Raw genomic sequence first — 16,579 nt, forward strand, 5'->3', positions numbered from 1 at the left:
TTATTAAGCAAATTTTGCAATATTCCAATTTTGCCCTTAATTCTTCTCACTTTCTTGCTGATTTCATGCCTTTGCCGTCCAGCCCAAATAGACCTTGGGTCTATTTGCCTTTTAAGCCCTCTTCCTTTTATCATTTAAGCTATTTAATCATTTCCCAAAATTTTGCATTTGTTACAATTTAGTCCTTTTTGCTCAATTAATTATCGGAACTTTAAAATTTCTTAACGAAACTTTAATACTAACTTTTTAACACTCCATAAATATTTATAAAAATATTTATGGCTTGGTTTAAAATCCCCGAGGTCTTGATACCTCATTTTGATTCTAATTATTTTAATATTTATTTCTAGTGCACTATTCACTATTTCAAAAATTTTCCTAACTTCACATTTAACTTATACTTACTAAATTAATAATATTTTCTACCCATTTGTCGAATTTAGTGATCTCGAATCACCGTTCCGACACCTCTGAAAATTCAGGCCATTACATTTTTTTTTCTCGTCGGATTTGTGGTCCCGAAACCACTGTTCCGACTAGGCCTAAAATCGGGCTATTACAAATTAGGGTTAAACCTATGATCTATAATAAACAAGATATAGATGAGTTTGATGTTCAAATAAATGAATTATTAGAAAAAGGATTAATAAAAAAAACTAATAGTCCACATTCTAGTCCAGCTTTTATGGTAAGAAACCATGCTAAGATTAAAAGAGTAAAAGCTAGAACGGTCATTCATTATAAAAGACTTAATCAAAATATTGTCTTTGATGGATATTTTATTCCAAGAAAAGATGTTTTGATTAATCAGGCTAAACAAGCTAAATACTTTAGTAAATTTGATTGTAAGTCGGGATTTTGACAAATCATGCTAACCGATGAATCTAAGCCTTTAATAGCTTTTAGTGCTCCTAATGGTCATTACCAATGGAGAGTAATGTCATTTGGGTTATGTAATGCTCCTTAAATTTTCCAAAGATGGATGGATTCTATATTCAATAAATATAAAATTTTTTTGTGTAGTATATATAGATGATATTTTAATATTTTCTGATACATTAGAAAAACATAGAAAACATTTAAATACTATTTCTCAAGAATTCCTAAAACATGAAATTATATTAAGCCCTAAAAAGATAGAGCTAAAGAAAACAGAAATAGAATTTTTAGGATTACAATTATCTGCAGATGGTTTTAAATTACAAGATCATATTATAGTAAAAATAAAGGAATTTCCTGAAAATATTGAAGATAAAAAACAGCTTCAACAATTTTTAGAAATTGTTAATTATGGAAGAAATTTATTTCCTAACTTATCTGAAAAAATAGGTAAGTTATATGAAAAATTAAAAAAGGATAAACCTTTTAACTGGTCTAAAAAAGACTCTGAAATTATTAAAAAAATTAAAATCTGAAATAAATCAAAGTCCAAAAGTTTATTTACCTAAACAATGTGATAAATTAATATTAAAAACAAATGCATCACAAATTCATTGGGGATGTATTTTAAAAGCTAAAATAGTTAATAATGAAAAACTAATATGTGGATATAGTTCGGGTAAATTTAAACCAAATGAAATTAATTATGTTATATATGAAAAAGAATTATTAGTTATAAAAAAGGGAATAAAAAATTTTCTTATTTATTTAGCACCTGAAAAATTTATCATAAAAACTGATAATCAGGCAGTTAAAAAATTTCTTACTAATAAAAATTTGGAAACTGTTCCGAGAAGAATCAGGTGGTATAATGAACTATGTACCTTTAACTTTAAAGTGTTATATGTAAAAGGTACTTATAATATCATTGCTGATTATCTTAGCATGCCTCATGGATAGAGGTAAAAAAACTCTACAAGTTGGTGAATGGGCTACCGTTCCCAAAAAACCCAATAAAGGGAAAGCAGCAACAAATTCCAAATAAGGAATTGTACCTACTCAAATACCATTCTATCATAACCAGAGATATTATGTGTCTTATCCAATTGCAAAACAACCAGTTGGAACAAATGTTTTATCATATCCAATAGTAAACCAACTAGTTGGAACTTCTTTTCCATTGACCCCAAAAAAGGTGAGTCAATCACAATGGTCCCAAGATCCAAATTCGGCATTTCAAGCCAGTTATGCTGAAACTATTAAGGGAGCAGAGAACAAGATATAAAAGATCTTTTAAAAATAAAATATTTTGTAGTCCTGGTTTATCACCAGATTTATATAATTTTATTAATGAAATATGGAAAAACCATGTTTCTGATCAAATAGCAAATTTCAGAAGAGCTCTTACCAAATTTTCAGAATTTTTAGTTGAAAAAACAACTAAGGAAAGTGAATCTGAAGATTTACTATTAAAATCAATCTTATACAGAGATTGGGATGAATTTCAAATGAAATTTATGGATATTAAGGAGATAAACAATCTTCTTGATATACTTCAATATTTTATTCATAAAGGGAAAAACAATTCTATTATGAATACGATATTTAAAATATGTTTATTTAACAAATCTAGATAGATTTGACCTGTAGAAATATTTATAAAAATAAATGAAATTATCCGCAACCAGCAGATTCAATTTCAAAAATATTTTTCTGAATATTTTCTACAATCTTATGTTTTTACTAATTTTATAGGTGAAAGTTTTCTAACTATAAAATATAGATTGGATCATGAACCATTTGATATAATAAGGATTGAATGGGGTTTTGTAAAAGAAATAGTTATACAAAATTTTTCTTTTCATCTTTTAAAGGATTTTCCCGCTGTGGTAAAATCTAAATTACAAAACATCATAAACAATGATGACTTTTTCTACTATTTTATTATTGAAATATGTAGCCTATTGGTATAGCTGAAAAATAAATATTTTATCAGCCATATCATATATGGATTATTCAAAGGATGATTGGAAGTCCCCGACTATCTGCAGTAAATAAGGTCAAAGAACACTTGACAAAAACCATTGACAATGTTATAATAATTTTAATTATTATCAAACCCAAGCAGGGATTGATTTAATATCAACAGCCCAAGATCTTCTTCAGCAAAATATTTATTAACTTTGGACTGATGGAAGAAGGATAGTGGCATATTATACTGGAAACATTCAGGAAAACAGAGATGAAGAATCTTTGTGACTATTAAAAAAGATAGCCGACATAGAAATTGAAGATTATCCATATCATATTCTGGAACAAATCAGAATAACATAGGAGACTTGGAATTCACCAAGACTTTCATCAGATTCATTACATTTGGATGAAATTGAAGAAATAAATCTCAACAACATCCAAGAAGGCTAAAAGTCAAAAAAGGCAGCCATAAGTGAAAAGCATCATAAAACATATGATGTAATAACACTTATAAACAAACAAACAAACAAACAAGTTTGGCAATGTGGAAGTTATCATCAAATCCATTATGACAAGACCAAAGAAGAAGTCTAGATCCAACCAACAAAGATTGCAACGTAGATCTATCATCAAAACACTAATGATGTAAGCAGTGATGGAAGCAACCATGATTGAAGCAGGCATTAACTCAAGCAGGCAATATGGAAGCAACCATGATCATGCAATTAAAGAAGCAACAAGACAAATGAGACGTGGAAGCAACCACATCCATTGAAGCCAGAATCCTTATCAGAAACACTATTCGGGATTCAAACAATAGTTGTATAGCATTTTTTATTTCCTCTATAAATAGAGAGGAGAATTCAATTGTATAGGCATCAAAAAAGTTCTAGCTTTCTTTTCTTTTTGAAAAATCAAAAAATACTTAGCTTTCTTTTCTTTTTGTAAAATTCCATTTTCATTATTATTTGGTTTTTTTATTGAAAATTTGCTATTTTTGTATTTTTATTTTTATCTTTAATAAAATATAATATATTATTTTATATATTAAAAATTAATGGGTCAAAGCCCAAAATTGATGATCGAACTCAAAATAAAAGCTCATATTAAATATACCTTAAAATTGAAAAGGTTGAAAACAAATTTCAAAAAATATAAAAAAAGAACCCAAAATTAAATTTATAAAATAAGTCCAATCAAATTTAAAAGATCCACTATTTGCAAATATACGAAGTAGATTAATCCAAATTGTAAATATGTCCAACAAATGAGTAAATTGTGGGCTTTTAATTTTGGCAACTAAAATTGGGCTATACTGTAGTAGTGGTTCCACAAAAAATAACCAAAATTTTATAAACAAATTGAGTTGAGCAATGTGTTAGCCGATAAGAGAGCATTCAGTTGACCTGCTTTTGGGCTAACAACTTATGAAATGGGGAGTTAGATTGCGTGACGACATTGCTTACATAGTGTAAGTTTCGACCGATCTATTATTTAATAAGTTGGTACTAAAATTAGCTCGACTTACTTAATACACATCTTGAATTCAAAACAATTTCAAACTTTAGTTTATCACATTATTTTTAATTTCTTAATTTATAATTAACATGTTTTTCTTATCCATCACCACCCAGTCCCCATGCCGCCATTCATATGCATTTCGTCATCCCTTCCGTCTCTTTTAGTGTTTACGCAATACAATTATATATACATAATAAATATATTTATAAAAAATTAAATGATGATGGATCGATGACTCATTTGTTTACGGACGGGGTTGTGCCTATTACTACAGAGAACGCGTCTACTGGCGGTGTGGCTTGAGATCAAGAAGAAAATTGAATTTTGGGATTCAACCGATACTTAGGTTGATGCACGCCTTTCGAAGTTGAACTCTAGGGTATCGTTGATGGGTTAGACATCCTTCTTAGTAGAGGATGTAAATAGGGCACAGTTCAATCTGACAATAAAAAAGTGATCCTTGCTCTAACTAACAATAGATTGGATGATTCTGGCATTATAGTGTTTAGAAGGGTTTAGCGACTCTTGAGAACTGAAGGTCAATGGTGATTGCAAATTATTTGGCAAAATTGAGCCTTATGCGGAAATCAAGCTTATAAATCTTTGATACTATTCCTAATGAAATCTCAAATACTTTTCAACAGGACAAAGCGATGGGTGCTTTTGATCTTTTTAATTTGATGTAACTCTGCTTTGTTTTATCACACCGGTTCATATCGGTTCGCAAGTCAATTTGTCTAACATTTTAATCAAACCAATGCCCCAATTGGTTCTTGATCCAACCAATTCAGTCAGACTCTAACAACATGAAATCAAACTTAAACACTCAAATATACACTGCATCAACTTTTGCCAACAACAAATAGAAGTGCCATGGAGGCGCTTGTACTAGAAGCCAAATTATATTTTACACCTGTACTAAAAAAATTGACAAAGTAGTCTTTGTTCGTTACATCAAAAAGCAAATTAGTCATTTCTATTGGCAATTTCATCCATTTCTATTACTAAAAACTAGCATAGATAAAAGAATAATAAAATAGGTACACGTGGCTTGCTAATATCAAAATACAAATGGAAGGACCTCCAAGGTACTTTTACTATTACTAATATCAAAATAATATAATAATTTATTTGACTCTCTAACTTTAAATATATATAGCATTCCGTATATTTTAAAAACTAAAAAAACAGAAATGTATATTTATATACCCGTTAACAAGATTAACTGATGTTATTTTTTTAGTTAAAAAAGAAACGAAAATTAACTAATATTATTTTTTAAAGTTGGGACGGGATGGTTGTCATCCCTTACCGTTATCATGCATTTATATATGTATAATATAAATAATATATAGTGGTAGAAGGGCTTCAAAGGTATTATGCTTATCTTCTAAGCAAAAATCCATTTTTCTTGAAAACTATAGACTGGGAACCTGTCTCCGTACTCACCTCCTCTTTCAAGACACCATTAATCACAGCTATTCACCATGTTTATCCAGGTATTAACCTTATCAATCATCTTCTTCCTCACTCTCCCATTTTTCTTCTTGAGTCTCATCAAAAGCTCCAGGTCCAAGAAACCATCAATGCCCAATGTTTTTCCCAAGCGTTACCCACTAATCGGTTCTTATTTCGACATCAAATCCAATCAAAGCAACCGCCTGGAATGGATCACAAGGATCCTCAAGAACTGCCCTTCTGCAACTTACACTCTTCACCACATCTTGGGTTACCGTCAGATCTTCACGGCGAACCCCGATAATGTCCAGCATATACTCAAAACCCGTTTTAATAATTACCCAAAAGGTGAGTTCTTCATTAATGTTTTCTTTGATTTTCTCGGCAACGGAATATTTAACGCCGATGGGGAAGCTTGGAAGTTCGAGAGACAGGTTTCGAGTCACGAGTTTAATACTAGGTCTCTTCGTAAGTTTGTAGAAACCGTCGTTGATGCTGAGCTTAACGACCGGTTGGTTCCGATGTTATCCGGTGCTGTTACCGGCAAGATAGTGCTTGATTTGCAGGATGTTCTTCAGAGATTTGCTTTTGATAATATTTGCAAGATTGCTTTTGGGTATGACCCGGAATGTCTTTTACCGTCTTTGCCGCAAACTGAGTTCGCCGACGCGTTTGAAGATGCTACTCATCTGAGTAGTGAACGGTTCCGAGCTCCGATTACATTGACTTGGAGAATCAAACGGGTTTTCAATGTTGGGTCGGAGAAGAAACTCAAAATCGCCATCTCTCAGGTACGTGATTTCGCTAAGAAGATCGTGAGGGAAAAGAAACAAGAATTAGCTACTAAATCGTCTTTGGACTCGGTTGATATTATATCGAGGTTTTTAAATTCCGGTCATTCCGATGAGAATTTCACTACGGATATAGTCATCAGCTTTATACTCGCCGGTCGGGATACAACATCGGCGGCATTGACATGGTTCTTCTGGTTAATACATAAACACCCTGAAGTTGAAAAGGAAATCCTTAAAGAAATTAAAGAGAAATCGGATATGCTGGTTTTTGAAGAAGTTAAAGACATGGCTTACATTCACGCTTCCTTGTGTGAGTCTATGAGATTGTATCCTCCGGTCCCGACGGACAGCAAACGAGCGATGGCAGACGATGTTTTGCCTGACGGGACGGTGGTGAAGAGAGGGTCGGTTGTGACGTACGCACCTTACGCGATGGGGAGGATGGAGAATATATGGGGATCCGATTGGGAGGAGTTCAAGCCGGAGAGATGGTTGCAAAGGGATGAGGCCGGGAAATGGAGCTTCGTCGGGAGAGATCCGTATACTTATCCGGTGTTTCAGGCCGGACCCAGGATTTGTTTAGGAAAGGAGATGGCGTTCCTGCAGATGAAAAGGGTGGTTGCCGGAACTTTAAGGCGGTTTAAGGTGGTGCCTGCGGTGGAAGAAGGGTTTCAGCCTGTGTTTGTTGCTTATATGACGTCTAAGATGAAAGGTGGGTTCCCCATCAAGGTGGAGGAAAGGGGAAAGCTTGATTAGGTAACCTAATTAACGAATTTAATTATTGGTTAAGAGGTGTGTGATGTGGATATTATTTATTTTCAATAGTTTAAATTTTAGAATTTTTATTTAGATTTATTATTTTCAATAAAAACCTTGAAATTTAAGATAAAAAATTTAATGTGATATTAAACTATTAAAAAAATAATTTTATTGTTCATATAAATTATATAAAAAATGTATTTTTATATTTTTTTGAAATTAAGATTAAATTAAAATTATTTGTAAATTTTAATTAGTTAATTTATTAAAATTATGATTAAATCAATATAATATATAAGAATTGAAGGTTAAATTTATTATTATAAGTTTTGTTGAAATTATAAATTTTTTATTTTGAATAACTTTATAATTTATAGGAGATTCAGTTTTGTGATTAAAAATGTTTTTTTATATAACAAAACAAACAGATAAACATAAATTGGTAATAATTATTTGACAATAGTCAATGTCACTTAAAGATTGAAAAAAAAGAGAGTACAGTTTTCATCGTTTTCAAGAGATTCCAACACATGGGGATTTTAGATTCCTTTTACTGTATTGAAATAGAAAGAACATAGACGTGCGTATGTAGAGTTAAGTTTAATGAGTAATTTTACTATCTATTATCACAAATATAAGTGAATTATAGCTTACTCTTTTAATATAAAAATCTCACATTTGTACTTAAAACACAAAAAGATTCTTCTCTAAATCTTTTCATTGAGAATTTGGGCAATAAACATTTTACTAATGTTTACAATAACAGAGTTTGCACTCTCTTACAAAAATGTTCATCGATAAGCAAATTAGAATGTACTCAATAAACTTTCACTACATAATCTAGATAAGCTTCAAAATATATATCAATTTCGGCTTATTAATATAGAATCAAGGTGAATACAAAGTAACCCATTTAAAATGGTATTCTCTCCAAGATCAATAGTATTATCTTAATCAAATCTTCACATCCTAGGGAATTAATTGATTCACTCGAATCCAATCTTCTAAAGATTGGTTTTCGTAAATAAATCAAAATATCTTGAAAATAACATATTTTATTCATTAAAATTTCAAACCGAATAAAATAAACTTTATTGATATTTGTTAAATAAACTTTATTTAACATTGATATTTATTGGTCTGTGATGAACACACACTCATGGAAATGGAATTAAATTAAATCAAATCTTTTCCTTTTTAAAAGTGAAAACCATATATTTTGTTTCTTAAGCTTCCGTGCGGTCCAATTTCTTCTGTCGTTTTCTCTTTAAGATTGGGTGCACGTGTGACGCGTCCCACTCTCCCTATTTTTTTTCATTATCATTTCTTTAGGACAAAATCATAAAATATATATATTATAATAAAGTTTAACAAGTACGGGAAGCATTAATGGCCGTTCGTTGTGCCTGCTTCTGTTGACTTTGTCCCTTTCGATTCTCAGCGAACAAGAGTTTTTGGGTTAATGAATATTTTAGTTCTTGACGCTGAAGTGTCAATTTGTATTTAGTTGGTATCTAAATTTATAAATTGTTAACCAATGTGGTACTTTTTGTAAATAAAAGTTATTTATTGTGCCATTAGCCAAGCCAATGCATTGAAGCCTAACATAGGTAAAACTTATTGTGCTCTCTAGATAACAAAATAATAGAGAGGTTGCGATAAATCAAACAGAGGACTTTTTTTTTTTAATGATTGAGGAAGAAGAATAGGGTTATATGAGGATTAAATCTAAATTCTTATGCCTATAACATAATATTCTTGTCACTGGACTAAGAGGTTATACAACAAAATGTTTTATAATATTCTTTTAGTTTATAATACAAAATACCCTACTTTTCTAAACCCTTCATCATTTCTTTTACGTATCCCGTTACTAGATTGATTGGATTTTTTTATTAACTTTCAATTTTGAATTTTTGAATTTTTTAAATTTATATGCGAAGTGCTCTTCTTCTTCATCTTCAGCTTTTTCAAACTCACCATTTCTTCTCACAAATTTCAAGTCATGATTTTACTTTCAGCTATAAATAAAACATATATATTATTTTTAGTGATATGAGAAGAATGGAGTTGACATTGATCTATCTAAAAAAAAGAAAAAAAAAGAAATATGAAAATGAAAAGAGCGTAAAACAATAAAGCAAATGAAAGAAACGAATATAGGATCAAAGTGAATGAATATATATATATATATATTATGTGGAAGTTCAAAGACTTGATTTTTTATGAGATTGGACGTGGAAAACTAGTTGCAAAATTTTTGGGTTTTTATTGTTGTAATTGATAGTTCATATGAATATTTTTATTTAAGTTACATTTTAAAATTTATTGGCAGTTATTGTTAAGAAAATTTTAAAATATTAAAATGATATTTTAACTATATCCTAGGTACCAAATTAGCTATTAACCCTTTGACTTAAGATGCAACGTTACTTTTCTTTTACAGAAGTTAACAACCAAATGACAAAAATATAACAATTTAATAACGTTAGTGACTGTTATGTAACTTTTGAAAGTTGAGTGACTGAAATGTAAATTTAAACAAAGTTTAGGGATAGTTGGTGTTGTTTACCTTATTTTATTTCCTTTCACTTTTCAACTCCACGAAGCAATGGATGGAAGGAAAATTACATTCTCTTTCCATTTTTTTCATATTTCCTATCAAACACACCTATGGAAAGAAATTTTATATTTTCCATCTTACTATTTTTCTACCCTTTAAATTTTCATCCTTCTAATTCATGCCAGAGAAATTTACTATTTTTATCATTCTACCATTAAATCTTAATAGAAGGATGATGATTCTTTAATTAACATAATGACAAATTTCATCCATTGCTTTCAACTACATTGAAACACAATCTTGAATATGATTGCTACATCTCATCCCACCATCTTTCAGCACTTTGGGTGTGTCCTTATTTTTATTAAATTTAAAGTACCAACCATGCTTCATTTGCCATGTTTTAAAGCAAATAATGGACAAAATATCAAGCTCTTAGGTAATAATATATAAAAAAAAAATTGAGATGAGAAAGTACACTACCTAACAATGATTCTTTTTTTTTTTAATTTTATTATTTTTTGAATTCTTTAATTATTATTAAATAAAATTGGGATCAAATTAATCAAATGTATAAATATTTATAGTTAAATTTATCATAATGTTAATTAAACAAACATCACATCATCTTTATGATAAGATTTAACAGTAAAATGATCAAAATATAAAATTTCTCTAACGATAGTTACTAAATTAATAATTTTTCAGTAATTAAAATAAAAATATGTTTATAAACTTTAATAATTATTTGCCTTTTTGACTTTCTACTTTTAACGTTCATACTCTTAATTTATATTGCTTTGGTTATTCATTTTGCTTCAAATATTTGTATTTAATACAGAATGAGTTTTTTTCATGTGGTTCAACCATCAATTACGGATTAATAGATGTTTTCAGTTATTCAACTTGGATTGTAATTTATGTTGTTTTTTTCTTTGTTAAAAACGAAATTCAACATACCATATAAGGCATACGTTGATATCCAACATTTGACACCCGTCAGAAAGAGAATAGGAGATTGATCTTCATCCAACAACCTGGGCCAAAGTAGAAAAAAATTAGGGAAAGAATTGAATTATAATTTTTGGGTCTAAAAAATAATTTTACTATTATATAAATTTATAAATTTTTTTAAAGGATATTAAAAGAAATTTTACCATTTTGAAAGGTCGAGGACTTTGCCTCCCGCTTGTCCATATTTACCAATTTGATTAAGAACAAGTGAGAGAAAACTATTGTTTGGTGTAATCATGAACTACGAAAATTGAGAAATTAATTAAATTGAATAACGCTGTTAAATCTTTTCTTTAAATTATTGACTTAAAAATAAATAATTTAGTATTTATACGTAATAAATTAGCAAAAATAAACCCTTTTATTATAACTGAATTAATTTCTCGATTTACGTAAAATATAAAAATTAAATTTTAATAAATTAAAGTTAAAAAAATAAAATGATAGTTTAGAACTATTTCCAAAAAGAAAACTTTAAAAAACCATTATGAAAATTGAAGTATAATTTTTAAATATTTAGGTTCGAGACCCACTATTTGTAATTTTATGTGTGAGTCTTAAAGTCTCACCATGTGTAGTTGTCATGTTCAATTTGTTGACTTTAGTCTGGACTATACCAGGTTTTAGTTCAGTCGTGTTGTAATGATTTGATTCTACTTTGTGATTCCTTGAGCAATTTGTTTTGTAATAGTTTCATGCTTGCGATTATTTAGGCATATAGTTGTATTTATACTTTGATTGTACTTGTCACATTTTCAAAAAAATATTTGTGTGCATCACATATGTTTTATGATTAAATTTAAATTAAAAATATTTTTATTCATTAATCCTGCATGATGTGTAATTTGTGAATTTAGATTTTGATCATTTTTAGTCTCTATAATTTTTGAATGTTGAAACCTAGTCCTGAATCAAAAGGTTATCATGGAATTCATTAACTAAAATAATACATCTTTATGTGAATATTATGTAGAAATTGTAAATTAACATGACATTATACATATAATGATATCTTTTTGTTTAAAATTTTAGAAATGACATAATTTGGTTTAAATGAATTCAGGTTATCATTTAGTTGATGATTAATAACAAAATTTAATCGATAATAACATTTGGTAAAAAGCTGATAGCAAATTGGGTTCAACAAGCAGTAGGTGAAGCCCAAATATTTTGGGCAAACAGGAAACGAGCTTTGTCTGAAGAAAAGGGTCCAAGCAAAATTCCAGAGGAGCAAAATGATGGTTTCCTTTCTCCGATATGATTATTTATTTCCGTTGTTATTAAATTTATCACTGCTTCTTACTTCTTAGCACGTTTTGTTTTACCATTCAATATAAATGTGTAATTCAGAAAAATAATTACCTTCTGTACAAATATGTCAAATACAATTATCTCTACTCCACTCCTCTTCGTCCTGTCTCGATTTGATTTTTTTTAATTATTCTTCAAAATTTTATTTTTACATTTTTATCCTTTTAATAACACATAATATCAAATTTAGCCTTTAACATTTATTGAATTTGACTTTCAATCAAGGACGAATCTAGGGGGCTGGCAAGGGCCCCGGTCCTCCCTAAAATAGAAAAAAAAATTTCATTTAGGCCCTTTAAAATTTTTAAAATACTAAATTAGTAAACGTAAAATTGCACTTTGACCTCCTAAAAATGATAAAATTTTGATTTAATCCTTTAAAAGTTACATTTTTACTATCATAAAGATTACAATTTAATTTCAGTTCCCCTAAATTTTTTTTTGCTTCACCCTTGCCTTCAACCTTTTAAAAAGAATCAAATTTGACTATCAACCTTTTGAAAAATGTTTAATAATTTTTTTAAACGGAAATATCGACTAAAACATTAAATTTTTAAAAATGATAACTTGTATGACAATCCATGTGTAAGTGTCAAATTGATAAAAATATGTAAACATTGGAGACTAAATTTATCATCATAGATTATATATTATGATAAAATGGTAACTTGTAATTTGAGATAAAATAAAATATTATATTAATATATTGAAGCCCAAACATGTTTGTCAAGACTCATTGTATGTAGGGGTGAGCGTTCAATCGAATCAAGTGAAAAAATTTTGAGTTGACGAGTCTTATTTTATCATCTTAACTCGATTTTAAATTTTTTCGAATTGAGCCGAGTTAAATGAAATTTGAGTCGAGTGAAATTGTTTGAGTCAAATTAAAAAATTAAACATGTTAAATTAAAATTTTGTTACAATATAACTAATTATATGTTAGAGCATATAAATTTGAAAACTTTTTTAAAGCAAAATAATAAAAAAATACTTTAGTATGATAAACTTGAATTATTATTAACTTATTTAGATTCCAAAATTAATGTTTTAGAAAAATTTTAAATTTTTTAATATATTTTTTAGAATTTTTTAAGAATTTTTTAAAAAATATAAAATTTGGAATTTTATAAATATTTTAAATTTTTGAAAATTATTTTGAATTATTTTGTAATTTTTGTTGAGAGAGATGAAGTTGCTCATGTTCAAACTTGATAGGGGCTAAAATGGTATTTATACCAATCTGTTATTTGAAGTATTCGAATTGTAAAATTTAATTCGATTCAAACTCAAATTACTTATTCGAGTTGACTTGAATAATTCAAATAACTCAATTCGATTAATTCAAAATTTAAAATTTTTTTTCTCAATCGAATTAAGTTTTGCTCACCTCTAATCATATGAATATATATTATGCATGCATAGAGCATATTCAACCACATGCATAATATTATTGGTAAGAGCAACTTTAAATATAGACTTTAAAGCTAAACTAAAATGGTCAAAGTTATTAATCCCTCACAATTACAATTAAACCAGAACTTCATTAGTGGCTAATCTTTATTAGCTTTAAATAGACCCTTATTAGTGGCTAATCTTTATTAGCTTTAAATAGACCCTTATTAGTGGACCTACAAAGCAAATTTGTGGACCTACAAAGCGCCGCCTTCGACATAATGGGTGCAGCCATCCCTTAAAAAAAACAAAACCAAAGAACCGATGTGGGACATATCTTTCAACTCCTCACCCATAGGAAAATGCTTAGCTTTTCACTTGTTAAAGTTGTACGTTACATTTTGAATTTGTATTTTTTATTTAATTTATTTTAAGATATATTTAATTTATTTTACATATTACAAATCAGGAAAGAAATGATTTTGATATTTTGTTTCATTTATGTAAATTTATATTCATTTGATTCAAGCAACTTTAGTAAAATAACATCACTCAACTGTGTTAGGGTAGGTACATTTACATGCAACCGTTGAATAAAATTCTTCAACTGCTACACGATGATTGCTCTGGAATAACTTAACTTTGTCTAATCTAGTTATAGTTTTTATCCTCTTGTAAAAAAAAAATTGTACATTAACATTAACATTGAATCACATGTTGCCACATATATAAAATTCCTTAAAAATAAATTAAAACAATATCACATCATTCACGAATTATGTATACACTTATAAACTCACAATACATTATATATATAGTGGTTATTCCATGATAGTTAATTATCTTAAAGCAGAAGGCACAACGCAGTTTCAGGGAAGGCTCTCGTCTTTCATTGCAAGAAATTTTTGTAATGATGAGATAAAAAGGTAGCCATAATCAGCAGGCATTTTCAGATTTGCTTACTTTAACTATATATATGTGTGTGCGCTAATGAATGAACTTGTGGAATATAATCAAGCTGTGATTAGTTTAATCAAAGATTCTTAAAAAGTTTGCTGTATATCCCATCACGGCAAAGTTCATCAGTCAATTAATAAACTTTGTTGGCAAGGCATGCAGGCACCCAAATTATTGGGAAAATGAAATCCATAAACAATAATAATTAAATTATAGAAAAGGAGCAAAAAAGCCTTAATCACAGCCGGCACATACGATTAATGGAGAAATCAATGCTTAAACTAACTTTTAATCTGAACAACTAAATGTAGTAACCATCATCATCATCACTTTCCACCATTAAACACTATTTCTTGTCTGCAATTAATATTTTTTTTATTATAAATCACAAAGCATGCGCTCTACCCTTTTTATTCTCGATAAGGTTGTCAATAATCTTTCAGTTAATCATTAATGATGATAATTAGTATACTTTAATACTAGTGACCAAAAGGGATTTGAAAGTGCATGCACATATTTGACTAAAACTCTTCGATTCTGCAAGGTTATCAATTTATGGGAGAGTTGAAATAAGCATAAGCACAATTTAGTGCATTATAGGAACTTGTTATTTTGCAAAATACTTTGTAAATAAATTATTTTCATGTTTATCGAAAAAGTGAAACTAGATAAATGTGTAGAAATGAGATTATAATTTGATGAATAAGTTAAGCATAAATCATTAGAAAGATATTCCAAACTACATAACCAGTTCTTATGTTCTTAATTTTTACTTTTCAATTCCAATTATATCTTTAATTACAAATCACAATATGACTCACAAATGAATTAACATTTGAAAAAAAATATTAACTTTAGCTAAGGAAAAAAATGTTAAAATCGCATTATTTAAATCATGCTTCACTATTTATAATCTTATGTTGAATTTGAACCTCTTATTAGCAATTGATTTAGTTCTTGAATGATACTACTTTTGAATTTTGTCACATGATGGGTTTCTTTATTTCTATCTAGAGTTTATTAAAGTGGTGTTATCCCACATAGATTAAAACCTACATTATTCGTGATCATAACTAAATCAAAAGAATTGAATGTGCAATGAGATTGTGTTTATACTTTGGTATAATAAATTAAGTTAGATGATGTGTGTGTGTGATTTTTCGACTATATTCACATACTTAAACCCAATACCATCCCAAGTTTTTTAAAGATAAAAAGTAGTATAGAAAGTTGAATGACAATTCCACATTGCTAAAAGCTTTATCACAACAAATCTCTTTGAACGGGAATGTTATAGGGCACTCCGTTATCCGGCTGAAGATCCGTGTTTGACCTGACCCTTTTCACTTTACGCCTTTCTTCTCCTGGAATCGCTTAATTCACCACACCTTTCTTATTAGCTTGCCGCCCAATTCAGTTTGCCAAGGTTCCCTCAACTCGCCACGTCTAGCTTGCCTTCCCCCTGCTCGCCTACATTCAACTCATCAACTTAGTTCTTTAGGGAGTATCACTCAAGACACGCAGGGAATTGCATCTTATAAATGTGAGGAATGGACTCCAAGAAAAGGGAGAGAGAACTCGATAATCAACAAGGATTATAATATATTCTAAACTATTTTTTTTAAATTTTTTATGCAAAGATAAAAAGATATTCAAATATTAAAAATCAAATTTTAAATTTATTGAATACTGATTGTGTGAGAGTTAAATTTTGATTATGCTTGTTTGTAGTTTTATTTAAAAGAAAATCTTAATGTGAAATTAAGATATGGAATCAACCGTTTCTATAGCCTCCATTGAATTAAATAGGTATAGAAAAAGGTGCAAGAAGGCAAACCTACCAAAGGGTTGTTTATAAATTAATTTCTTGACCCATATTAATGATAAACTTCATTTTAATCATGACCATCAAATTTTATTACATTAATTATAACCATTGGATGAAGCACCATGCTGA

The 16,579-nt window shown here is 28.9% G+C and overlaps 1 protein-coding gene across 1 annotated transcript; it reads left to right on the forward strand.

The window, feature by feature from the left end:
• The first annotated feature begins 5,555 nt into the window (after nt 1-5,555).
• LOC121219928 (cytochrome P450 94A2) lies at nt 5,556-7,475 on the forward strand. The gene has a single exon (XM_041098696.1). It carries the CDS (start codon nt 5,862-5,864, stop codon nt 7,380-7,382), a length of 1,521 nt encoding a protein of 506 aa, XP_040954630.1. The 5' UTR covers nt 5,556-5,861; the 3' UTR covers nt 7,383-7,475.
• The last annotated feature ends 9,104 nt before the right edge of the window (nt 7,476-16,579 follow it).

The sequence above is a fragment of the Gossypium hirsutum genome, chromosome D08 (assembly GCF_007990345.1).
Source record: "Gossypium hirsutum isolate 1008001.06 chromosome D08, Gossypium_hirsutum_v2.1, whole genome shotgun sequence".
NCBI lineage: Eukaryota > Viridiplantae > Streptophyta > Magnoliopsida > Malvales > Malvaceae > Gossypium > Gossypium hirsutum.